The sequence below is a fragment of the Leucopleurus acutus genome (assembly GCF_964270905.1).
Source record: "Leucopleurus acutus genome assembly, chromosome: 10".
Lineage (NCBI taxonomy): Eukaryota > Metazoa > Chordata > Mammalia > Artiodactyla > Delphinidae > Leucopleurus > Leucopleurus acutus.
The window spans coordinates 69,433,716-69,461,377 of NC_139153.1; the positions used below are offsets into that span (position 1 = coordinate 69,433,716).

General features: G+C 36.9%; 1 protein-coding gene and 1 pseudogene across 2 annotated transcripts in view; both read left to right on the plus strand.

Annotated features, from left to right (window-relative positions):
- The window catches only part of DNAH8 (dynein axonemal heavy chain 8), a gene marked incomplete at its 3' end in the record, with an annotated part of 330,699 nt that overhangs the window by 15,325 nt on the left and 287,712 nt on the right, over positions 1 to 27,662 (plus strand). The window contains exons 5-12 of the mRNA XM_082847518.1: positions 2,010 to 2,161; positions 2,908 to 3,097; positions 3,596 to 3,759; positions 10,182 to 10,358; positions 12,567 to 12,680; positions 16,343 to 16,450; positions 18,814 to 18,915; positions 24,298 to 24,444. Of these exons, the coding sequence (XP_082703644.1) occupies positions 2,010 to 2,161; positions 2,908 to 3,097; positions 3,596 to 3,759; positions 10,182 to 10,358; positions 12,567 to 12,680; positions 16,343 to 16,450; positions 18,814 to 18,915; positions 24,298 to 24,444 (1,154 nt within the window). The remainder of the gene's footprint in view (positions 1 to 2,009; positions 2,162 to 2,907; positions 3,098 to 3,595; positions 3,760 to 10,181; positions 10,359 to 12,566; positions 12,681 to 16,342; positions 16,451 to 18,813; positions 18,916 to 24,297; positions 24,445 to 27,662) is intronic.
- On the plus strand, positions 20,010 to 21,686 carry LOC309966988 (dnaJ homolog subfamily C member 2-like; annotated as a pseudogene). The gene is made up of 2 exons: positions 20,010 to 20,912; positions 20,991 to 21,686. The product of its transcript is annotated as a dnaJ homolog subfamily C member 2-like (transcript).

The following is a 27,662-nucleotide window of genomic DNA, read 5'->3' on the forward strand; positions in this document are numbered from 1 at the left end:
CAGTGGCTAGCAGTGGTTCAAGTGCTCAGTAACGCCATCAGAAACCCAGATTCTTATTTTATTTCTGTTCTGCCATTCTTTTTTTTTTTTAATTTAATTAATTTATTTATTTGGCTGCATTGGGTCTTTGTTGCTGTGTGCGGGCTTTTCTCTAGTTGCCGCGAGTGGGAGCTACTTTTCGTTGTGGTGCACAGGCTTCTCATTGCGGTGGCCTCTCTTGCTTTAGAGCACTGGCTCTAGAGCGCGGGCTTAGTTGCTCCACAGCATGTGGGATCTTCCCGGACCAGGGATTGAACCGGTGTCCCCTGCATTGGCAGGTGGATTTTTAACCACTGCGCCACAAGGCAAGTCCCCTATTCTGCCATTCTTAACACATTGCTTTGTGTCATATTTGTTCCACATGGTTGCAAGATGAAGTCTAGACATTATGTACAGGTTTTCATCATGTAGGAAAGGGGCCTACTAGTCACACCTCTCCCCTTTATCAGGAAAGCCCAAGATTCTTAATGTCATATGACTACCCTAGGGGCTAGGGAGGCTGAGAAAGCAGTTGTCTCCCTGAGAATGTACAGATTGCTAAATGGGACAAATTCAGGTTCACTTATCAAGGAAAAAAGGGAGAATATTAAGGGTAAAGGTAATTCTGCCAACCTCCATGAATGAGCATTTGAGCTCTACATTGCTGCATACCATGTCTCAGGGTTCTTTGGCTGCAAGCAAGGTGCAGACTCTGGCTTAGGTAAGCAAAAAAATTAAAACATTTGGGTAGTTCACAAAATTTAGAACTAGCTGAACAATCAGGCCTTGGGAAAAATAGGAATAGAGCATTTCCATGGATTTCAGGGCAGTTTCTTTGGATTCATCAGTAGATTGACCTTGCTCAGATACCCTTTTATCTTTGTGTCTCTTCATTCAAGATTTACAGTCTTGCAGAGAGTCTAATTAGTATAGTTTTCACATGTGTACCCCTGCAGGGCTCTGAGACTGGTGTCCTCCAGAATCCCAGGATGGGAGAAATTCCCCAAACCCAAAGGAAGGAGGGCTGGGCAGACAAAAGATGTTTATGGTTTTGTGATAGGGATGTAAAATTTTCTTAGATCATACTTCAAATTGGTTATGGTTGTGAACAGGAAGACTGTTGATTTTTTGCTTATTAATATTGCAACCAAGGAATTCCCTGATGGTACCAGTGGTAAAGAGCCCACCTTCCAATGCAGGGAATGCAGGTTCGATCCCTGGTTGGGGAACTAAGATCCCACAACTAAGCCCGCATGCCACAACTACTGAGCTCACACGCCTCAACGTGAGAGCCTGCGTGCTGCAAACTACAGAGCCCACGTGCTCTGGAGTCCGCATGCCACAACTAGAGAGAGGAAACCTGCAGTCCACTACTAGAGAGAAGCCCACACGCCACAAAGAAAAGATCCCACATGCCTCAATGAAGATCCTGTGTGCCGCAACTAGGACCCGACGCAGCCAAAAAAAATAAAGAAAAAAATATTGCAACTAGCTATCTAACAGAATTCTCATATTTTAAATAGTTTTTAAACATCAAAGAAAGATTTCTAATGATACATTTTCATTGAAATTAGTTCAAGGAAGGATTTAATATAAGTCGGGTGCTATGAGAGTATTTAGTGGGGGACAGGATCTTCTTGGGGGAGTCAGTGAAAGTTTACCTGAGAGGTGGCATTTTGGCTGAGATACGAAAGATTAGCAAGGATTAAGGAGGCAAAGGGTTGAGAATGGGATAAGAGAAGGGTTTCCATGAAAGTCCTGCCTGAGGCCAGGCCAAAAGGAGCAAAGTGCAGAACTCAGTGAAAGACACCCAAGGAGGCTGCAATTTAAGATTTGCAATTACATTTTTTTGTAGATAAAAAATTTTATTCCATAATTATATTGAAAACTTCTTAAACTAAAGCAAGGAACAAGGGTGTAAGATCCACAGTAATTTATCACATTTGATCAGTCATGTGATCGTATGCTAAGTTCTTGACTTTTGTTTTCAGAATGTGGTCGAACTATTCCTGGAGCAACCAAAGGGGCAAAAATGATGAGATTGTATATAGACAGCGCAGCCCCAGAGAAACTAAAAGGAGTGTGTGTAGTTTTTGTTCGCTGTCGCAATGATGTCCCTATAAATACTAAAAATATTCATGAAGTATGTTTATACTTTTTTCAAATATATGGTTAAGCATTTTTGCCAGCTTTATTGAGATATAATTGACATATAGCATTATGTAAGTTTAAGGTATACAAAGAATTGATTTAACACATTGTGAAATGATTACCACCATAGCATTAGCTAACACCTCCATTGCCTCACATAATTACCTTTTTTCTCCTTTTTTGGTAATGACATTTAAGATCTACTCCCTTAGCAACTTTTAAGTATACAATACAGTATCGTTAACTACAGTCACCATGCTGTACGTTAGATCCCCAGAACTTATTCATCTTATAACTGGAAGTTAGTACCCTTTGACCAATGTTTTTTCCATCCAAATTTCTGGGCAGAGGGCTAGTTTAATTGCTTTTTACCTCAACTGACAGAGTTTTTCTCGTCCCCTTTTCATGGACAGGGCAACTGTCCACCTAGAACTTTCTTTATGTAGGAGGCTCAGTTTCATTTCCCTCACATTGTATGGACTCCAGGCCATACCTCCTTCCCTATGCAGAAATTAAAGCACCAGGGAAAGTGTTTACTTGATGAGCAAGTATGTGAATGGCTAAATGCGGGCAGAATATAAGTTTGTTGATTTTAGAACCTTAATATTCACCACTTAAGTTTTCCTAATAGTTTATAAGATATATTGTCTATACTTATTGTAATGTAAAATAGGTTATGATTTTCAGTTCTTTAATGGGATTAGCATGTAAAATAACATTTGAACACTACCCTTTTAGGAAGTGCTATTTACTTTTCTGGACGTATCAGAAGGACTCCTAGTTGGGATTAGGAATATGCTGGCAAATATATTTCTACCAGCTATTCTTGCGACAAATAATTGGGGTGCTTTAAACCAGTCCCAGCAAGGAGAATCTGAAAAACACATTTTCACTGAAACCATCAGCAGATACCTTTCATCTTTAGATGGTAAGTATAGTATTTAATGTTTAATCAGTTACTACAAATGAGCAAATTAACTATAAGTTATTAAAAATAAGCATTAGAGAAAACATTTCCATCTTAAAAGATGTAAATCAAAGCAATTATGAGACCTAGAGATAAGATATCAAATCATTAGAACTTCTCTTTCCACGGATCTCTGAAGGCATAAGATACATTTTCTTTTATATCTCGCATTGTAGAAGGAGGATTCTCTTCCTATATTATTTGAGAAAACTTTTACCATATTTAAAAATATATACATTACGATGAACTCTTTTTAAAATATAAATTATATTATTTCATATTGTTAAAATATGCAATTTTATTAATAAATCATAGTCACAATCTAATGATCAACTAGAATTATATTTCTATAAAGTGTTAGATCTCTAACATTTTAGTAATTACAGCTTGAAACCACACATTGGCATTTAATGCATTGACATTAAACACCTCTTGTCAATATTATTTTTTCCCTTTTAGGTGCTAGAATAAGTATTGAGGGAACAGTTAAGTTAAAGAAGATAGACAATGTTGATTTTTCCAAACTGCATACCTTTGAAGAAGTGACACTCGCAGCTAGCAATTCAGAAACTGTTCGTCAGCTAGAGGACGTGCTGATGATATGGTACAGACAGATTGAACAGGTGAGCCGACCTGAGTGATTTCACCAGATATGAGTCATAGTTCATATCTGTGTCCTAGTCACTGCATTTTGTCCCTAAAAGTAAAGGGAAGAGGAGCCTTCCAGATTCTACTATGAAATTCAGCCTATTTTTGATTCTAGTGCAAAATCATTGTTCTCTTTGGACCACTTAATATCAACTTTAAGATATTTCCCACTTTAAGGAGGAAACCATAACATTATGGCTTGAGAATGGAATAATGAAGAAACAGAAATAGCCAGCATTTATCTCCAATATCTTATGTATTGTTTATGCTCTTCATTAGAGAGAGAGGAAAAGTACACAGTGAAGAGACTATAGCCACAATGCTAGACACTTAATAAATACCTCTTGGTTGATCAATGGAATTGTCTGTGTTGACAGAGAGGTTCAAACTAGGCTCATTCCTATCAGTACTGCAGTGGCAAGTCTGCAGCTCTCTGGCCAAATACATTTTCTTCCTGGCAGTAAGAAAAGCAGTGATAGGAATGGGGTATATGTCAACATTCTGAGAGGTGCCAACTTACACTACAAACGTTGACCACAACCAAATATTAGGTAATTGCTCTAAACAGAAAGAGGACTCTAGAAGCCAACTCACAGATCTCTAGTTCATGAGCACAGGACAGTGAAACTGGAGAAGAAAATCTTCAGTTGAATGAGGACTAGGGGAGAAAAATCTTGAGCAAGCAAGAGTTAGAGAAAAACATTTCTGATTTTACCTCTCTTAGAACTGTTAGAAGGAGGGAGGTGTAGTTGGAGTGGAAAAATTGGAGGACTTTGGAAACTCCATCAAGGCCTGGAGTGCCGGCCACAAAATTTGCTCCCAGGTGTCCCTAGGTACTCGAAGTAATTGTCCACCAAGGACTCCTGCAGCTGCCTACTATGCCAGTTGGCATAGGAAGAGGGAGTTGTAAGCCATTGTGGAATTCAAGCTGTGTCCTACACAGTGGCTGAGGAGATCTCCTCCAATTATCATGATCAATCAAAATAGATCTTCTTTTATAAAAATGAGCAAGCAAAAGAAATAGCTTAACATAAGGAGATTAGGCAACTTGAAATAAGAAAAGTTGGGCGGAATTCCCTGGTGGTCCAGTGATTAGGACTCTGCGCTTTCACATTGGTTGGGGAACTAAGAACTAAGATCCCACAATCCTGTAAGCCGCACAGCCAAAAAAAAAAAAAAAAAGGAAAATCATGTTGGGCAATTGTAGCAAATGGTCTCCAGTTAAGCAGAATCAGTGCAAGAAATGTGAGACTTCTTTAAAAAATATTACATCTAAAATAAACCTTGACCTCTTGTCATACACAAAAATTAATTCAAGATGGATCATAGACATAAATATGCAAGCTAAAACTAAAAAAAGAGATACATACAACAACATGGATGAATCTCAAAAACATGTTGAGTGAACGAATCCAGCCTTAAAAAAGTAATGTGAAAAATAGAACAAAAAATATACTTGAATCAGAACATAATGCAGAACTATATTAATATCTTATTAAGATACAAACCCCAGAAGCCATGAAAGGAAAAACCTGACATATATGACTATATAAACAAATTAATGTAAGATCCATATGGCAGAAATCACTGTAAGCAACATTAGAAGATAATTGACCTTCTGGGAGAAAATATTATCAGCATATGTAACAGAGTTAGTATACATAATATGTAAAGAACGGCTATAAATCATTAAGAAATGGGCATTTCAGAGAAAACTTGGCCAAGGATATGAACAATGTCATTCAAAGAAAGTACGTGGACATATTTGACCTGGGAAAAGAAGGGGACCTAGGAGTGACGTGATGTCTTCAAATATTTGATGGTATTTCATGTGGACTTAAACTTGTACTGTAATGGCCCTAACAGGCAGAATTAAGAGTGGAGTGTGATGGTTATAAGGAGAGAGATTTTATTAGGATCACTTTCTCACAGAATTTCCCCCCCCCACCCGAAAATGGAATGTTTTGTATCCCTGAAAGTATCCGATTTGAGGTTGGATTATCATCTATGAATAATGTTGTAGCAGGAATTAAACATCAAAAGTGTTGCTTGATTTAGTTAATTTTAAGGTCCATTTTCATTCTTTAATTCAGTGATTCAAATTATATAGACTTTCAGCCACTAAGAAAAGTTTAAATTATGTCTAGTATCCTTTATTTAAGGAGGTGGAGAAACTTATAATAAGATTAGGAAAGAGTTCCATAAACCATGGTTAAAATTATAAGCATTTCATGGATTAAAGAGAGAAGCTTCAAAGGTTTGAAAAATCAACTGTGTATTTTGACTCATTTGTATTCTTAATTCCATCACGATTGTAGTTATGGAAAGTTATAAGCATAAAAAATGTACAGAAAATAAGAAACACCCCTGTAAGTACCACTGAGATTAAACAGATACTAACCATTTGCTATTTTTGCTTCAGATCTCTTATTTTCACTAAATCCTCCAACCCTTTCCTCTCCCTCCCTGTATATTACCACCATTCTGATGTTATTGTCTCCTCCATTCCCCTGAAAGTTTTATACTTTTATTGCATTTGCATATTTATAAGCTTTATATTATATATAAATAAATTATATATATGAAAATACAGAATATATATTTGTGTTTAAAATCTTTACATAAATGGTATCCTTTTACAATTTTTTTTTTTATTTAACATTCTCTTTCATCCATGTTGATACAAGTAAATTTATTTCATTCACTTAACTATTGTCTGGTATTCCTCTATGAGAGAATCCGTTTATTCTGTAGATTTCCAGACATTTAGGAGACATTCAAATTATGTCTAGTATCCTCTGTTTAAGGAGGTAGAGAACTCACCTGTTCCCTCAGAAAGCAGTTGTTTCTACTTTTTTTCCTGTTACAAACAATAATAATACATCTTCAATGAATATCTTTATTCTGGTCTCGTTTGCACATGTTCAAGAGTTTCCCAGGGAATGGCTGAGAGAAGTAGTATAGATTTTTTATTGGGTACTACAAGGCCCTCCAAATAGTGGTTATATTAACTTATATTTTTTTACAGAAGTAAATGGGAGCTCCCATGTCTTCATATCTTTCGTTACACTTGGGACTGTTGGATTTTTAATGGATGCCAGTATGTTGGATGTGAAATGGTATCTTGATTTATTTTGCATTACCCTGAACACTGTTGAGGCTGTGGACGTTTAATGACTATTTAGATTTCCTCCTTGTTGAATTGCCTGTTCATATCCTTTACCTAGTTTTCTTTCAGATTGCTTGATGATATCTTAACTGAATTGTTGGAGTTTGAATAATATTTTCCGCCTGTTAATCTTTTGTTGGTCCCCATTGTGTCCTGCATTTTCGTTTGGTATTGGTGTCTTTAGTCATGTGGTAGTTTTACATTTTAATGTAAATATCTTTAAAAATGGTAATCCAGCCTCAATTTAGCTACCTCCAGTGACTAGAACCTTTGTGCTTTTTGTATTTTGGAAACACTTTCCTACTCCAGTGTTGTGAAGATATTCTCCTAAATTATTTATTTATTTTAAATACTGAAATATACAGAAATGAACAACAAATGAATAAAAATAAAATAAACAAATTATTGTAAAATTAACACCTGTGTAACTTTTGCACAAGACATAGAGCATTACCAGCACCTTGCAATCTCCATGCATTTTTCTTCCCAATTTTAACTCCCTTTTCTTCTCCCTAGTGGTAACCATTTTCTTGGCAATTATGTTGTTCAGTTCCATGCTTTTCTTTATAGTTTTACCCCCATCTCCTGTATTTTCTTTAAATGTTTTACCATTTAGGTTTTTAATCGTTCTGGAATTATTTTTGTGTGTGTATAATGTGAGGTAGGAATCTAATTTTGTCTTTTTCCATATGGTTAGCCAATTGTCTCAGAAGTGTATTTAGTAGTCCATTCTTTACCAGCAAATTTGTAATATCTATCAAGTCTCTAGACCCCTTTATCTATCCCACCTGTCTACTTATTTGTTTTTTGTACTCATACCATACTGCTTTAATTTATGTTGCTTTTTACTAAATCAACGTTTGGTATGGCAAGTCCCTTTCATTATTTTTCTTCAAAATTGCATTGATTATTTCTGGTTGATTGTTCTTCCAAATTAATTTTAAGACTAGTTTCCTGGGGCTTCCCTGGTGGCACAGTGGTTGAGAGTCTGCCTGCCGATGCAGGGGACGCAGGTTCATGCCCCGGTCCGGGAAGATCCCACATGCCGCGGAGCGGCTGGGCCCATGAGCCATGGCCGCTGAGCCTGCGCGTCCGGAGCCTGTGCTCCACAACAGGAGGGGCCACAACAGTGAGAGGCCCGCGTACCTCAAAAAAAAAAAAAAAAAAAAAAAGACTAGTTCGCTAAGTATCATGAAAAGAAAACCTTGTTGAGATTTTGACTGGAAATTTCATTGAATGAAATAAATTTCATTTCATTAATTTAGAGAAAATTTCCATCTTTATATGTTGAATTTTTCCATCCATGAACATGGTATATTTCTCCACTGATTTAGGCCTTCTTTTGTGTGCTGAAAGTAAGTTTTCTAATTTTCTCCAAAAAGGTCTTGTACATTTTTTGTTAATCTCTAGATATCTTACATTGTTATTATTTGTTATAGCAAATACTGTCATTTTAGAAATTACATTTTCAGATTGCTAGATGGCTTGTAAAGAAATGCTACTGATATTTATATATACAGCCCCAAACCTTACTGAATTATTCACTTTTATTAATTGTAAAAGTTTGTCTTTAGATATTCTTGAATTTTTAAAATGTGGCCAACCATTCCCTCCATGATAATGCCATTGTTTTTTTATTTCCAATTCTTATACCTTTTGTTTACTTTCCTTATCCTGTGCTATGATCTCCATGACCTGGTTGAATGGAAGTGGGTGGTGATAGTGGCAAAATTGTCTTGTCTTTGGTTTTAAAGTGGTATTTTCTAAAATTTCATCTTTAAGTATGATGTTTTAAATCACAGCAAGATCCTTTTTGACCCATCTCCTAGAGAAATGGAAATAAAAACAAAAATAAACAAATGGGACCTAATGAAACTTAGAAGCTTTTGCACAGCAAAGGAAACCATAAACAAGATGAAAAGACAATCCTCAGAATGGGAGAAAATATTTGCAAATGAAGCAACCGACAAAGGATTAATCTCCAAAATTTACAAGCAGCTCAATATCAAAAAAACAAACAACTCAATCCAAAAATGGGCAGAAGACCTAAATAGACATTTCTCCCAAGAAGATATACAGATTGCCAACAAACACATGAAAGGATGCTCAACATCACTAATCATTAGAGAAATGCAAATCAAAATTACAATGAGGTATCACCTCACACTAGTCAGAATGGCCATCATCAGAAAATCTAGAAACAATAAATGCTGGAGAGGGTGTGGAGAAAAGGGAACACTCTTGCACTGTTGGTGGGAATGTAAATTGATACAGCCACTCTGGAGAAAAGTATGGAGGTTCCTTACAAAACTAAAAATAGAACTGTCATATGACCCAGCCATCCCACTACTGGGCATATACCCTGAGAAAACCATAATTCAAAAAGAGTCATGTACCACAATGTTCATTGTAGCTCTGTTTACAATAGCCAGGACATGGTAGCAACCTGTGTCCATTGACAGATGAATGGATAAAGAAGATGTGGTACATATATACAATGGAATATTACTCAGCCATAAAAAGAAACGAAATTGAGTTATTTGTAGTGAGGTGGATGGACCTAGAGTCTGTCATACAGAGTGAAGTAAGTCAGAAAGAGAAAAACAAATACCGTATGCTAACACATATATGTGGAATCCAAAAAAAAAAAGGTTCTGAAGAACCTACAAGCAGGACAGGAATAAAGATGCAGACGTAGAGAATGGACTTGAGGACACGGGGAGGGGGAAGGGTAAGCTGGGACGAAGTGAGAGAGTGGCATGGACTTATATATACACTACCAAATGTAAAATAGCTGGTGGGAAGCAGCCACATAGCACAGGGAGATCAGCTTGGTGCATTGTGACCACCTAGAGGGGTGGGATAGGGAGGGTGGGAGGGAGACACAAGCAGGAGGAGATATGGGAACATATGTATATGTATAGCTGATTCACTTTGTTATACAGCAGAAACCAGCACACCACTGTAAAGCAATTATACTCCCATAAAGATGTTTAAAAATTATAATATACATGTAAAACAAAGTATGATATTTGCTGCAGACTTTTGGCAGGTACTAATTATCATGGTAAAGAAATTCTCTTCTAGTCTTAGTTTGCTAAGAGTTCTTAATATTATTCAGTGTTGAATGTTATTTGTACTTTTAACTTTCTTTGAAAAGGTGCAAATAATGAGGTTCTAAAAGCAGAAAGTAACGTTTCTATACTCTGTGAACTTTTCTGATTGCAGGTACTTATTGAAAGTGTGCAGATGAGAAGAGAAGCTGATGACTCAGGTCCTCTCACTGAACTGGAACACTGGAAACGCATGTCAGCCAAATTCAGTTATATCATTGAACAGATTAAAGGGCCAAGTTGTAAGGCTGTTATAAATGTGCTTAATGTTGCACGCTCCAAACTCTTAAAGGTAAAAGGCCTTGTATTTTAAAGTTTACTTCAGAGCAACCAACTGGAAAATTACCCTTCTTGAACTGCTTCTTCGCATCATATACTTTGCACCATGTATTTAGAAGTGTTAAAACTTTGAGTAAGGCTTTCTCTTGTACCATCGTTACTTCCAGAAGAGGAAAAGGAAGTATAGAAATGAAAATTTATTTCTCAGTATTTCACACACCAATTTTGACAGTACTACTATGGGGTGATTGCTATTTATTTTTAAATTGTTTTTGAAATTGTAAATCAATAGAGGCTTATTGAATTAGAGGACTATATAGAAAGTCAAAAGCAAAAATGTTCTCTATCTTACATCTCATCCCCGCTATTCCATCTCCTTTCCTAGAGGTCATATTTATTAACAGTTTAGCTTGATTCTCTCCAGGTCCTTTTCTGTTTCTTCCTTAAAAAAAAAAAAAAAAAAATATATATATATATATATATTTGTTTTGTGTTTCTAAATTTTTAAAATTACATGGCATCATCATACTCTGTTTTTCTTTAACTCCCTGGTCCCCCCAACAGCATATCTTGGAGAGTTATACCTATCAGATCAGGCTATTTTGTTTTCCATAATGTTAATGCATCAGGTTTTATTTAATCATTTTCTTGTTTTTAGACAAATTGTTTCCTTTCTTTTTTTCAACAGTCTTGAGATATAATTCACATATTACTCATTTCTGCCATTTAAGGAGCAAAATTCAGTGGTTTTTAGTACATTCACAGAGTTGTGCAACCATCACCACAATCAATTTTAGAACATTTTATCACCTCAAAAAGAAACCCTGTACTCTTTAGCTATCACCTCCCATCTCCATCTGTCTCCTTCCCCTCATTCTAGCCCTAAGTAACCACCAATCCACTTTTTATCTCTGTAGATTTGCTTGTTTTGGACATTTCATATAAATGGAATCATATAGTATGTGGTCTTTTGTTACTGGTTTCTTTCACTTGGCATAATGTTTTCAAGGTTTATCCATGTTGTAGTATGTATCAGTAATTATTCCTTTTCACAGCTGAATAATGTTCCATTTTATAGATAACACCACATTTTGTTTATCAGTTTATGGATATTTGCATTATCTCTATTTTTTGGCTATTATGAATAATGCTGCTGTGAACATTCTTGTACACGTTCTTTTTTTTTTTTTTTGCGGTATGCGGGCCTCTCACTGCCGTGGCCTCTCCCGCCGCGGAGCACAGGCTCCAGACGCGCAGGCCCAGCGGCCATGGCTCACGGGCGCAGCCGCTCCACGGCATGTGGGATCTTCCCGGACCGGGGCACGAACCCGTGTCCCCTGCATCGGCAGGCGGACTCTCAACCACTGCACCACCAGGGAAGTCCCTGGTACACTTTCTTGTGTGGACATATGTTGTCATTTTTCTTGTATATACCTGGGAGTGGAATTTCTGGCTCAATGTGTTTAACTTTTTGAGGAACATTGTTCCTTTTCTATGTGTTCACAAACATTACTACAGTTAAAGCCTCTACATGCCTACAAGCAAGCATTTCCCTAGGGTGTATACTCCACAACTTTGTTAATACTTATTATCAGTTAAAAATTTTTGTTTGCCTGTCCAACATGTGGAAAATGGCTTGTTGTATTTTGCCTTTTCCTTATTAATAATGAAGTTGAGCATCTTTTAAAGTTTATTTGCTATTTGCATTTATTCTCCTGAGAATTGTTTGTTTCTATCTTTCCCTCACTCAGAAAGTTTCAGGTATTGTTTTGTTCTGATTCTAGTAGTCCTTTATTACTATGGCTATTAATCAATTGTTATATATGGTGGATGAGGCAAACGGCCATGGTCCCTGAGACTTCTGGATATGAAAAATACACTTTGCTGATGGGAATGTTTTCTTTCCTGAAGACCCAGAATAATGTAATGTCACTTTTCTAACCTAGAAAAGTCACTCCAGGTAGAAGCAGGTCTGGTTTAAGCCAACAGACAGAATGTTAATTACAAACAGAATGAGCCTTCAGTTTTAGTAAGTCACTTAAGGTTTTTATAATAACTTTAAGTCTTAAATAATATAAGAAAAAGATATATCAATCACATTTAAGTATCTACTCTTTTAGTATATGAATGATTAGGGAAGACAGCTTGAATTTCATGATTAAACCTTAGCACAGTGGTATATTTGGATGTTTCATAGGACTCTTGTACTTTCTTTTCTTAGAATTGGCGTGATTTGGATGCAAGAATCACAGATACAGCAAATGAATCAAAAGATAATGTCAGATATTTGTACACTCTAGAAAAAGTATGTCAGCCTCTCTATAACTGTGATCTAGTAAGTATTCTTTTTAAAGTGCAGTTTAAAAAATTAGCGCATACACTTTGTTATAAAGCAGAAACTAACACACCATTGTAAAGCAATTATACTCCAATAAAGATGTTAAATAAAATAAAATAAAAATTAGCACATAAGATCGATTTAATATGTGTGTATTGGGAAAAACATATTGCAGAAAAGTTACTTAAAAGATACCTTTTCCTATTATATATCTGTAACGAATTATAAACTATATTTATTATTTTAACCTACATTTAAATATATAGCATTATCATAACTATGACCTGATTTGTGAATTGAGAAAGACAAATATATTAGTTATTCATTGCTTCATAAGAAATTACCCCAGAACCGAGTGGCTTAAAACAATAAACATTTATTATATCACAGTTTTTGTAGGTCAGGAATTCAGGGACAGCATAGCTGAGTACCTCTGCTTCAGGGTCTCTCATGAGGCTGCAGTCAAGCTGCTGTCTTGGGATGTGGTCTCTTCTGAAGGGGAGGCTGACTGGGGAGGGTCCACTTCTATTGCACACCACATGGGCCTTTGCACAGGACAACTCGCTTCCCCTAGAGTGAGTGACCCAGGAGTGAGCAAGAGAAAGTGCCCAACTAGCATTACGCTGATACCAAAGCGAGATAAGAACACCTCAAGAAAATAAAATTACAGGTCAATATTCCTGATGAATATAGATGCAGAAATTGTCAACAAAACAGTGGCAAACCAAATTCCACGGCACATTAAAAGGATCACACACTAAGATCAAGGGGGATTTATTCCTGGGATGCAAAGATGGTTCAACATATGCAAATGGATAAATGTGATACACCACATTAATAGAATGAAAGATAAAAATCATGATTATTTCAATAGATGCAGAAAAAGCATTTGACAAAATACAACACCCTTTCATGATAAAAGCTCTCAATAGAGTATAGAAGGAATGTACCTCAACATAATAAAAGAATACATATCCTTTAAAAATTGTATAAATAAAATAAACATGCAAAAATAATGTATATGAATATTATAACATCTCTGTACTTTTTAAAATATATTTAAAGCTTTTCACTATAAAAAGTAAACTTGGAAGAAAGATATAATGCTTTTTGCTGTTACCAAGACCTGTAAATTTTAAGGTATACTAATTTCAACTTCTTGATTCAAAAGACTTATTTAAATTCATATAATTTTCAAATCTTTTAGTTTTGGTTTTAGTTCTTTTCATCCTAGTATTTTTTTTCATCCTAGTAATTTAAAAAACTTTGTTCAATTCCTCTAGCGATGCATGTACTTTATTATTATTGTTATCATTGAGCTTTTTACATTCTCTGATGTAAGAATATTTCTAACATTATCTTTTGAAATTAGAGAAGTACTGTTAGTATTAAGTCTTATAATTTCTTCCCCCTCATATACCAACTATTTCTGTAGATTCAAAACTTCTTTTTTTCTCATTTTCTTTATTCTCCTTAAAATAAACCAGAAGCTGCTGTTTAGTTTGTAACTGTCAGTTGAGCAGGAAAAGTGTAGAGGACTCATGCTTCCATTTCTTGTTGATAAAATTTTATGAATTTTGTGTTTCATTTTATCATCTTGGTATTGTGCTATTGGCATATCGACTAATATATTTTATGCATAAAATGTGCGAACACTATGTATAGATAAGAACTGTGCACTCCAGGAGCTACTATTATAAATAATGATGTTTAAAATTCAGATGAAGGGTATTTCCCCGGTTGGCCCATTTGATACTGTCTCCAGGCCTTTTTTATTCTTTGTGGAGTTGCCTTATTGAGGATGGAAGGGACTCCTAGGCATATTTTAATTAGAATCTTTTTGGTCTACAGATAACACGTATAATATGAATTCTGACATACAGGGTTAACTACAAAGTGACGATACTAATTTCCATAAGCCACATAAAATTGATTTCATTATGTCATGGTTACACCTCATAACTAGGACATACAGTACACTCAGAAGTAGTTGTTCTTCCTGGCTTATTTATTCCACCACTATTAAAAAATCTTTTTATATATTTTAAATTGTCCTTGCAATTAAAAGTCCAGCTCCTTGAGGGTGGGAAGGCCACTGACCTTCCCTTGTCCTTCCATAGTGATTTATGATTTACAGCAAGGTTAAAAGCAGGATCTCAGAATCTCGGGCACATAGCTGTGGTTATGCTACAGCTCTAGGACCTTGGACAAGGTACTCTACATCTCTATTTTCTCATTTGCAAAATGGGAATAATTATAACACTTTATTTTATAGATTCTAAGACTTTTCTTTCACATTTTAACATCTCTGTATTCAGAGCACAACTTACAGTCAGTCAGGTTTTATGAATCATTGTGAAGGTGACTTGACACCATCTGAGATTATTAGTTCTTTCCTTGCGGGGGAAGGAAAGAACTAATGTTTGTTTTGTTTTTGGTACCATGGGTGTGAATTCAGACTACAGTGAGCGAGCCCCAGCTTGTGGAACAAGTTCTCAGGATAGTTTATTTTCCACCCCTCCCCCAAGGAGCAGGATTGGGACAGGTAGGCTTTATTCCTGTCTTTTTCTCCGTGGCTTGTTAATTTCATGCATCGTTTGGTGGCTTAGATTTTTGTAGGAGTTAGACTCCCCATCTTGAGCATTTTTTTTTCCTTCTTCAGTAGGCTGTAAAGCAGTGGTACAGTCTTACAATCAGTGATGTTTTAGATCTGATGAAATCAAACCTGCCTTAATTGGTCATTGTTGGGACTTCCCTGGTGGTGCAGTGGATAAGACTCCACGCTCCCAATGCAGAGGGCTGGGGTTTGATGCCTAGTCAGGGAACTAGATCCCACATGCGTGCTGCAACTGAGAGTTCGCATGCCGCAACTAAGACCCAGTGCAACCAAATAAATAAATAAATATTTTTAAAAATGGTCATTGTCAACATAAATTAAGATAATATGTGAAGCTCTTCACCTAGTGCCTGGCGCATAGTAATCATTCAATATACATTAGCAATAGTTTGATATCTCGGATGCACTTGCTCTGCTTTGCTCTATGCTGTTCTACTTGATGGCTCTAGGCTGTTCTACCTATTTCACTTCTCTGTGTGTGTCGTTTCCACCCTGCCTTGACCTCCTCCAGGATAGTTTCTTTATATTTGGAATTCTCTCAATATTCTCAGGACTTCGTGGTACTTAGTAGGTTTGCTGAAAGGTGAATTGAGTTGAATAATGAGGAAATGAGTTCTAGTCTGATCCCTGTTTCTAATTAGCTTTCTGGCCATACATTAGTCACTTTACCCTTTAAGATATCAGTTTCTTCATCCTTAAAAAGAGCAAGTTGAGCTATTAATACTTAAAATCACTTTCACCTCCAATATTTTATCTTTAAATAAAATTTTAAGTTTACATGTACAGAAAAGTTGCCGTGATAGTACAGAATTCTTTTCATCTAATTTCTCCTGTTAACATCTTGCAATACCTTGGTACCTTTGTCAAAACTCACGTCCTTTCTCTGTTTCAGTATCCAGTCAAGGATACCATGTTGCTTTTAGTAAAATTTGACTTTTAAGATTAAAATGTTACACTGTTTTATGTATGTTTAGAGTTTTGAATATTATAGGATGGGGGTTATTAAAAATATAAATGTATGCTTAATATATTTCAATTTTAGGTTTCCATGGCACATGGGATACAAAATTTGATAAATGCCATCAAAATGATTCACAGTGTGTCAAGGTATTATAATACTTCGGAGAGAATGACCTCATTGTTTATCAAGGTAAGTTTCCAAGGGAAGAAATCACATTGTAACCCTGTGAAAAGGTTAACAGTGCTTTCCCTCTGAGCTAGGGAAGGGAATTGGGAACTTCGGGTGCCTCTCAGAGTTCTGGATTTTCATACTTTGTGGAAAAGAAAAGAAAGGCATGCCTGGAGTCAGTTGTACTTAATTGAAGGGGGACCTTTCTGCTTGTCAGAGGTAAACCCCCAGGTTTTTTGTTTAAAAGTAACTGATGATTTTCTAATTTATTTGTTCCAAATAGTTTTGCATAAGAGCTAAGAATTGTGCCTAGACTGTTACAAGAAACGAAGAAGGACTCTACATAATGATCAAGGGAAAAATAATGCTTCTTTAGCTACTCCCACCCACATTGTGGTTTATGTAAAATCTTCCCATTTAGTGCCATATGATTAATTATTTTAAATAATTGGAAAAATCATCCAAGAAACACAGGAGTAGAATTTACTTATAAACGATTCAAGCAGAACGTAACAGTCACATTTCAACTTTCTTTTAGATCAAAGAATAGATTTAATCATTGTCTATGTCCCAAGCAAGGCAAGAACCTTAGGATTCTTCCCTGTCACTTGTCTTCCTCCTTGCTACATGTTCCACATTGAGATTTCTAGTTCCATATTATTGTTACTGTGTTTTCAGTGTATGAATCAACAAGTGATCAGACTAAAATCTAAATATTGCTAGCATTTTTGATCACCTCTGTTTTGTGATTTCCACATCTTCCTCTGCCTTGGATTTATTATTTCTTTTGCTGAAAAAAATTCTTCAGTAGTTCTGTGGTGAACCCCCTGAATTCCTGCATGTCTGAAAATCACTTCATTTTGTCTTACCACTGAAATGTTAGTTTGAGATTCTTAAGTTCAATATAATTTTTTCCTGGAACTGTAAAGATACTGTTGTATACTATCTACAATTGTTGATAAGAAATTTGATGCTAATCTGATTTTTTTCCTTTGTGGGAAACCTATTTTATTCTCCCAGGAAGCTTGTAGGATTTTTTCTTCATTCTTGAACTTCTAAAATTTCAAAGTGATGTGGTTCTTTTTACCTTTATCTTGTTCTATACTTGCTGGGTTGTTTCATTCCCAAGACTTTCCTCTCTCTTCATTCCTGGGAAGTTTTCCTGTTTACCTCTGATTATTCCTTATCCACCTATTCAATTTATTCTCTCCCCTTGAATCTAAAATCCATGTTCCTTAACTTTTTTTTTGGGGGGTCCATCTTTGTCCTTTGATCTTTCAGCTCACTCATTGACTGTTCATTTATGTCCCAATTGCTGGTCGGTGCATCAAAAAAAAATTCAATTTCCGAGTTCTTTTCTTTTATGATGTAAAAATCCTCTCATATCTTTCTTATAAACTTAGTTAATAAAAAATATTTTAAAAGATTTTACATATATCTTTTCTGTATTTTCTCTCTTTGTTGAATTTAATGCTTCTGTTACCATGTTTGTTTTCTTCAGTTGCTTGGTGATTCTTGGTTGTCTGCCCATCTTTGTGTTTGAGACTGCTGATTTGCCTCCCTGTTCTGTTTATTTTGTCTGTCTCTTGTGAGTAAGGAGTATAACTTACTGTTTGGAGGGGAGTGAGAATAGCTTTTTCTCTGATATGTCCTCCTGGGAGTGCAGTAGCTACCTGGGCCACACTTCTCGAAGACTGTGGTCCACACTCATACCTTTGTCCTTTCAGCATATGTCGCTGTTGCCTGCTGTACAAGTTGCTCTAAATTCGGTGTTCAGGGTTACAACTGAGGGTTACCTCACATTGTCTCCCATCTTGAAAAATTTCCATAACAGTTCTACCTTCAAGTAACCTTCTCCAGAACCGGGTTCTAGCTTTCTCTAGTCTTTTTTTTTTTTTCTCCGTAGATTTGGTACTGTGTGATTTCCATATTTTAGGAATTCTCCAAAATTTCTGTGTGTCAGCCTTCCATCTTGGTTTAACTTCCAGACCATTTAAATGGCTGTCTTGCTTTTTCTTTTTTCCTTCTTTATTTTGGGGGATGTGAGAGGTGGTTAACTTAATATTTAGTTTGCATGTTGAAGGATGGAGAAGAATCACAGTTGGACTGGATCAAGACCTAATTAGAGGAGAACTAGACAAAGAGAAAATATAGTTGACTTTGAAATTGATGGCCTCAGTGACGTAGACTTAAATACAGTAGGTAAATGTGACTTTGGGTTTTCTTTGTTTTACCTGGAATGTATATTTCTTTGTTTTTTATATTCTGTAATTAATTCATTCCATAAGGTTTCTATTTATCATATTTTTATGCTTGTGATTTAAAAAACTTAAATTTTATTTCTTTCTCTACCTATAGTTATTCTGGACTTATATTTATTTTAGGTAACAAATCAAATGGTGACAGCATGTAAAGCATATATTTCTGATGGGGGAACTAACCACATATGGGATCAGGAAATACCAGTTGTACTAAAGAAAATTCAGGTTTGTATAAGTATTTTTATTTTCATAAAGTAAAGCTTTTACCATCTGGCCCACTTTTGCTTACTTTTTTCATTGACAAAGCATGTTAACTTTGAAAAAACATTGTACAGGGTAGCATGAGCATATAAGAAGAACTTCATTAAAATTATCTACTTCCCTTTATGCTTAGTGCTCCTGTTAGGCCATAATTTAATCCTCATCTTGTCCATGGCTGCCTGTATCAGATACCTCGCATGTGCCATTTCATATGCTCTGGCCCCCATCTTTTACTCCAGCCCCTGTTAGTTTCATTTTCTTGCCTTTTTGCATTGGTTAGGATTGCCATGCATCCTTAAATGGACCTGGTAATAGTTGGCATCTGATTCTGATCTTCTTTTAGAAGAAAATGCTTCTAACATTTCCCCATTTAGTTTGATGCTTTAATACATCATTGATTAGATTCAAGGAAGTTTTATTCCTAGTTTTAGTACTAGGAGATATTATTAAAAGTTATGAATGGGTTTTGAAAAAATTTTTCAGCACATATTTTTGAGGAGCTTATAAGATTTTTCTCCTCAATCTATTAATGTTATAGATGACATTTTTAGGTTTTCTAAAATGAAACTATTCTAATATCCCTAGGATAAACTCGACTTAGTCATGGTGAAATTATCTTTTTAAAAACATTCTTAACTTCACTTTGCTACAATTTTCCTTAGGGCTTTTTGCAACTATATTCATGAGAGAGGTAGCCTGTAATTTTTCCTTTCTCATAGTGTCCTTGTTAGTGTTTCTGGCACTAAGGTCTCAGAATAAGTACGACTGGAGGAGGGGAAGGAAGTACTCCCCTCTTTTCTAGCCTCTAGAAGAGTTTGTAGAAAATCAAAGCGATCTGTTATTTTGAAAGTCTGAAAGAAATGGCCATACCAGCAAGTCTCCATCTGGAAGTGGTTATTGGCTTTCTTCATGTGCTGGTTCCTGGGCTTCGTAGAGCCTAGGTGGGAGGCTGGGACTGTTGCAGTAGAGCAAGAAAGGATTCTCAGTGCCCTCCACCTAGGACGTGAACTGCTGTGCTTGCAGGGTTGGCCCTGAGCACTCTCATCACCACTCTCTGACCTCTGGAACTGGAGGATAAGAAAGAGTTGTCAGAGGAAACATAAGATGTACTTAAATGAAACAGAAGATGAAGAATTGCAGTTAGGATAGTTTCTCTTCCTGAAAACACTTGATCTCAACGACTGGAAGAACCAGAATCATTATGCAGTTCTTGGATTTGTTCATGTAAAATACAAAGTTATGCAGAGAGAGACCAAAGCAGCACATAAAGCAGTGGTTCTAAACAATACCAAAAGCAGCTGGTGAATCCGTTAAAGAAGGAGATAATGACAACTTCACTTGCATAACTAAAACTTATGAAATGTCTGAGTCAGTGAAAAGAGGAGAAATTAACAGTGTAGATCTTACTTTTGATAACTCAGTTCCTTAGAAAAGTGAAGCAAAGGACAATTTCTTCTAAGTGTTTTCCCAAGTGTTTGAAATGCATTACAGGTGGTAAAAAAGAAAAAGTTCCTAAACTTGGTGATATGAATTCATCATTTGATGATGCAGAGGCATTTTATTCCTGCTGGCATAATTTTTATTATTGGAGAGAATTTTTCTTATTTAAATGAAGGAAAAAAAGCAGAATGTCATGATGAAAGGAGAGAGATTGAAAAGCAGAACAGAGCAGCAAGGGCACAAAGGAAAAAGAAGAAATGAATTGAATGTTAGATGATAATGCATATAACTGTGATGCAAGGATTTTAAAAATTCAAAGAAAAAGAAAAAGCCAAGAAAGAAGCAGAGGAAAAAGCAAAAGCTGAAGGAAAATTGAAGAAGGAAGAAGCTAAAGAAAAGCAGAGATGAGGTGAATTAGGAGCTGCTTGGATAGGTAAGGAGAAAGAGGAAGTTAGACAAAAGGCATTACTGGCAAAGAAGAAAAAGGATAACCAGGAAAAAAAGCCATTAAGAGGGAAAGGCAATATCAAATCATTACGTTGTATGCCTGAAACTAATATAATGTTATATGTCAATTATATAAGAAAAGAGAAAGGTAGCAAAAACTTCAAAATTCATGGAAGACCTGGAATTACTTTCCTGATGATGAGATAAAGCCGGTTAAAATGATGGAAGAAGTGGAAAAACTTTGCGATAGGCTCGAACTTGCAAGCTTACTGTATTTAAATGAAACGTTCACATCACCTACAAAAGAAATAGGAATTGCTGCTCTGCCAAAACAGAAGAAATTAATGAGCAAATTAGAAAAGAGAAAGAGGAAATTGAGGCTTGTGTGTGCCAAGTATCTAAGAATGCAGAGACATCAACTGTTGAAGGTGGAAATGGCAGTAAAAATTTGTCAGAAGAGAATTGATCTGCAATTGCTAATTAAAACTGTGAGCCTCTTTCTTGCTGGGACAAATTCAAGATGGGAAGTTATTGCCAAGTACATGAACACGCATTCTACTTCTGGAAGTCAAAAGAACTGCCAAAGATTTTATTGGCAAAGAACCGTCTCCCAAAACTTGGCCCTCATCAGAAAGATGACATACTGTGTGGAGTAGAGCCTCAGACTGTCAATATAACACCTCAGAACAATTTGGAAATCCATGTGCAGATTTCACCTCTTGACAACAGAAGCACAGAAGCTTTTGGAATGAGCTTTGAAAATGTATCCAGTAAATATACCTGAAAGATGTAGCGTGTATCAGAATTTCATTTCGTTATGGCTGAGTAATATCCCATTGTATGGATAGACCACATTTTGTTTATTCATTCGTCTTTTGATAGACATTTGGATTGTTACCACCTTCCGACTATTGTGAATAATGCTGCTATGAACACTGCTGTTTAATGATCTCTTTGAGTCTCTGCTTTCAATTATTTTGGGTATATACCTAGAAGTGAAATTGCTGGATCATATGGCAGTTCTGTTTTTAACTTTTTGTGGAACCACCATACTGTTTTCCCTAGCAGCTCTTCCATTTCACATTCTCACCAGCAATGCACAAGAGTTCCAGTTTCTCCACACTGTGCCAATACTTGTTATTTTCTCTTTTTTTTGGTAATAGGTATCCTAATGCATATGAAATGGTATCTTATTGTGTTTTGATTTGCATGTCCCTAATGGCTAGTGATGGTTGAGCATCTTTTCATGTGCTTATTGGCCATTTGTATATCTTCTTTGGAGACATGGCTATTCAAATCCTTTACTCATTTTTGAAGTGGGTTCTGTTTTTGTTGAGTTGGAGGAGTTCTTTATATATTCTAGATATTAATCCCTTATATATATGTTTTATGAATACATATTGCTTCATTTAAAAAAATTAGTTATTTGACTATTCTTTCTATTTCTTCTTGAGACAGTTTTTGTAAGTTTATATTTTTGAGGAATTTCTTCAATTTTTCTAAAATTTGTAATTTATTGGCATAATGTTGACAATATTCTCTTACTAATCTTTGCCTTGTTATGTAATATGTCCCCTTATTCATTAACAATATTACTTATCTTCTCTGTTTTCTTAATCGTTCTTGCTCACTCAATCCTCAGATTCAGAACAACCCATCCTCCTCCCAGGAGTTTATCACTTCTGTTTTCGTTGTTATTGTTATTTGCTGGATTCCATGTTTCCCTCTATAGTTTCTCCAGGGTTAATTTTGGGAGTGGGAGTGAGAAATCATTCCCCCCAAATTGTCCAATTGGCAGAAACCAGGACTCTTGACATAGAACTTAGCAATTTATTCTCATAATTGTTTTAATATGCTTCAAGTCACTAGCCATTTACTTACTGAATTAGAAATGAAAGCTTGGTTTTCTGCATTCTAGTTTAACTTGCTTTCTACTACATCTGAAATCTTTTCAGGAAACTTTTATTGTATAGTTTTGGGGAATAATTTTCAGATGAGTTGGAGGAAGCAATGAGAAGAATTGTTATTTAGGATGTTATCTGTCCAACAGGAAGGAATTGGTTGGTGAAGAAGAAGTAATAGAAAGTAATTCCTATTAGATGGCATATTCCAGGAGGGTAGGGATCTTATCTGTACTCCTAGCATCTCAAGGAGTTCCTAACATATGGTAGGCACCAAGAAACTTTCTTTTGTTAAAATATTTATTTGGCTGCGCTGGCATCTTTATTGGCACATGCGAGATCTTCATTGTGGCATGCTGGATTTTTTTAGTTGCCGCATGCAGGATCTAGTTCCTTGACCAGGGGATCAAACCCGGGTCCCCTGCATTGGGAGCCTGGAGTCTTAACCACTGGACCACCAGGGAAGTCCTTAAACTTTTGTTTAATAAGTGGAAAAATAATCAGTGACCTCGAAGAGAGTAATGATTCTGTTTTAGAGATTGAGAGGTGGGGAGGCGTATCATAGGTAGAAGTAGGTATGAGACTAGTTATATAAGCTTGAATGTTTATAGAATCACCTGGGCAACTGGTTGAAAGTATGGCTTCCTGAGTCTGACTCACAGAGATTCTGACTTAGTGGCTGAGGCAGGCAGAATAAAGATGTCCACATCCTGATCCCCGGAATTTGTGACTATGTTATATTAAATGTCAAGGGGAATTAAGGTTACAGGAGGAATTAAGGTTGGAGAGATTATCCTGGATTATCTAAGTGGGACCAACGTAAGCACAAAGGTCCTTATAGAGTGAAGAGGGAGATGGAAGAGTCAGAACCAGGGAGCTGGCATTATGTTAAAGATTTGACTGGCCATTGGTGGCTTTGAAAAAGTTTGACATTATTTTTTTTTTAAGATGGTTTGGTTAGCTGGACATGACAGTAAGTTCCTACTGGAGCCTAGTGACAATGTCCTCCTTTTTTAGCCTGGTTGAACTGACCTGGTATAGCTGTAGTCAAATATTAGGATTTCAGCAATGCACCCATCAAAGACTTTATGATCTCCTCATGGAGAACTGACAGTTGGATGATAAATCAGTATTGCACAGTCTTAATGTTTTTTATACCTGTATGTGAATAATGCTGATTAAAAGATGCCAACTGACTAGATAGATAATTGAAAATAGACAGAATTGATACATAATTTTTGGCCTCCTGGGAGCTCTGATTAGCCATGAAAACATGACAACAAATAGTGTATGTGGTAACTTTGATAAGGATAAGAGTTAAGGGGAAATAATGAGGATAAAGAAGATGAGACTATATTGTAAAATAGAAAAAAAACTGTATTGATTTTCATAGGCCTTTCAATGTGTGGGCAGAGAACTTGAATTTTCCAATGTTAACAGCGGCAGCCCCTATTGAGGGGTTGATGTGATCAGTTTTGTGTGAGGATAGAATTTTTGAATATTTCACTCATAAACAAGTGTCTGACTATGTATTATACCCCTTTTAAATCTCTCATAGGACTGCATTTTTCTATTCAAGGAATATCAGACATCTTTTCACAAAACAAGGAAACAGATTTTAGAATCCTCAGGGGAAAAATCTTTTGAGGTTTCAGAAATGTATATATTTGGAAAATTTGAAGCTTTCTGCAAAAGACTGGAGAAGGTAAGCGTCGTGCAGCCACAGTTGCCACTACCAACCGTACCTTTCCAGTTATTTCATACTTTATGTAGCATCACTGAGAATTATTTTTCCAGATCTCTTGTCTTACTATTGATCTGACTCATCCACTATCACTCATAGATTACTGCATTTTATTTTATTTATTTTATTTTTTAATTTTTTTGCATTACGCGGGCCTCTCACTGTTGTGGCCCCTCCCGTTGCGGAGCACAGGCTCCAGACACGCAGGCTCAGCGGCCGTGGCTCACGGGCCCAGCTGCTCCGTGGCATGTGGAATCTTCCCGGACCGGGGCACGAACCCACATCCCCTGCATCGGCAGGCGGACTCTCAACCACTGCGCCACCAGGGAAGCCCTACTGCATTTTTTATAACTTATTTTTTCATTCCTAATTACTATCTTCTGCCTGTCTCACAAAAGCTATTTCAGACTTTCACTTCTCTTGAGACCTCAATTCTATCTTTACCTATAGAGCTTGAACTTAAAGCCTCTGCTCTTAACCATTTTATCAGGCTGAGAAAAGGTGTGAGGTGACATATCTGCAATATCTGGCAGAACCCAGTAGTTGTGTCATATCTGGATGTGTGAGCACCTTCTCTTACTAGGCCATATATATGGTCTAAACATAGAGATTGTATGGGCAATGTCTTTGCTGGGCGGATATGGGTTAGAAACTTCAGCACCCTTTTTTTTTTTTTTGCGGTACGCGGGCCTCTCACTGCTGTGGCCTCTCCCGTTGCGGAGCACAGGCTCTGGACGCGCAGGCTCAGCAGCCATGGCTCACGGGCCCAGCCGCTCCGCGGCATATGGGATCTTTCTGGACAGGGGCACGAACCCGTGTCCCCTGCATTGGCAGGCGGACTCCCAACCACTGCGCCACCAGGGAAGCCCTTCAGCACCTTTGATTCATTCATTGATTAGGACTGGCTGGAGAGGAGTGATGTTTTTCCAGGGGATACAGGGCAGCCCATATCAGAGGCTTCTTCGAATCAACCTTTGCAAAGCCTACAAAGATATCATCTAGGTACCACCCTCCCCATGGCCCTACCATTCTGCCAACTCCCTAGGTCCTAATAACAGGAGTCTGCTCGTCATTTGTTGGAAATTGGTGGGGGGCATTTCACAAGTTGAAGGGCATTTCCTATACATGCCAGGATAGGAAAATATGGGTGATGAACAAAACCAAGTTACTGAGTGGGGCTGTTTTTTGTTTGTTTCTTTAGCAGCTTAACTGAGATATAATTCACATACCATATAATGTATTCATTTAAAGTGTACAAGTCAATATTTTCCAATATATTCACAGGATTGTGCAACCATACCACCATCTAATTTTAGAATATTTTCATTCCCACTAAAAGAAACCCTGTGCCCATTAGCAGTGATACCCCATTCTCCCCTCTACCCAGCCCTAAGCACCTGCTAATCTACTTTCTGTTTCTATAGATTTGCCTATTCTCGACATTTCATATAAATGGAATCATATAATATGTGGTCTTTTGTGACTGGCTTCTTTCACTTAGTATAATATTTTCAAGGTTCATCTATGTTGTAGTATTCCTTTTTATTGCTGAATAATATTCCATCATTTGGATATACCATATTTTACTTATCCATTCATTTGTTGGTGGACATTTGGGTTTTTCTACTTTTTGGCTATTACGACTAATGCTGCTATGAATATATATGTATGTGTTTTTGTGTGAACATATGTTGTCATTTCTTTTGAGTATATGTGTAGGAGTGGAATTGCTGGGTCAGATAATAACTCCATGTTTACCTTTATGGAGGAAGTGCCAAACTGTTTTTCCAAGTAGTTGCATCATTTTATAGTCTCATAAACAATGTATGAGGGTTCCACTTTCTCTGCATCCTTGTAACACTTATTGTCTGTCTTTTTGAATTTAGCCATCCTAGTGGGTGTGAAGTGACATCTCATTGTAGTTTTGATTTGCATTTCCCTGATGACTAATGGTGTTGAGCATCTTTTTTTTTTTTTTTTTTTTTTTGCGGTACGCGGGCCTCTCACTGTCGTGGCCTCTCCCGTTGCGGAGCACAGGCTCCGGACGCGCAGGCTCAGCAGCCATGGCTCACGGGCCCAGCCGCTCCGTGGCATGTGGGATCTTCCCGGACCCGGGCACGAACCCGTGTCCCCTGCATCGGCAGGCGGACTCTCAACCACTGTGCCACCAGGGAAGCCCGTGTTGAGCATCTTTTTAAATGCTTATTGTCCATCTGTATTTCTTCTTTGGAGAAATTTCTATTTAAATTCTTTGCACATTTTAAATTTAGTTATTTATGTTTTCGTAGTTCAGTTTATAAGAGTTCTTTATATATTCTGGGTCTTAAGTCCCTTATCAGATATGGTTTTCAAATATTTTCTCTCTTTCTACAGGTTATCTTTTCACTTTCTTGATTGTGTTCTTTGAAGCAGGACGTTTTGTTTTGTTTTGCTTTAATATTTATTTATTTATTTATTTATTTTGGCTGCACTGAGTCTTAGTTGCGGCCCGTGGGATCTTCGTTGCAGCATGCTGGCTCTTAGTTGCAGCATATGGACTTCTTAGTGGCATGCATGCGGGATCTAGTTCCCCGACCAGGGATCGAACCTGGGCCCCCTGCATTGGGAGGGCGGAGTCTTGCCCACTGGACCGCCAGGGAATTCCTTGAAGCAGGAAGTTTTAAATTTTGATGAAGTCCAATTTATCAAGTATTTCTTCTGTTGCTTGTGCTTTTGGTGCCGCATCTGGGAATATGTTGTGTGAGACTGTTTTGTGAACAGTGAGGATTTCTTGGGGACAAATGTCCAATTTAGAATGATATTGGCATGGGGCAAATGAATAATAAGCCCCGTTGGTCAGGACCTGTTCTACAGAAATGTTTAACATTTCTGAAACCATTAGGATGTAAACCTGGAGGTGAGTCCTGGTTACTGTTCGTTATTCCAGGAGCGGGGGCCCTTGCTAACTTGGGTGCAGTTTTACATTTGGTAGAGTTTCCTGGCTGGACCTTAATTATTAGCCCATGTGCAGTAAAGATCTTTGGTGGCAGGTATAATGCTGGGCATAATGAACATCCATCTGTAGAGCAGCAGCCCAAGCATTCCTGATGCTAGAGGGAGTGGGTAATAATGGCCAGCTACATTAGCTACTCCTCCTGCCTTACCTCTGGAGAAGCCCTGCCTGTAGTCTTAAGGATACA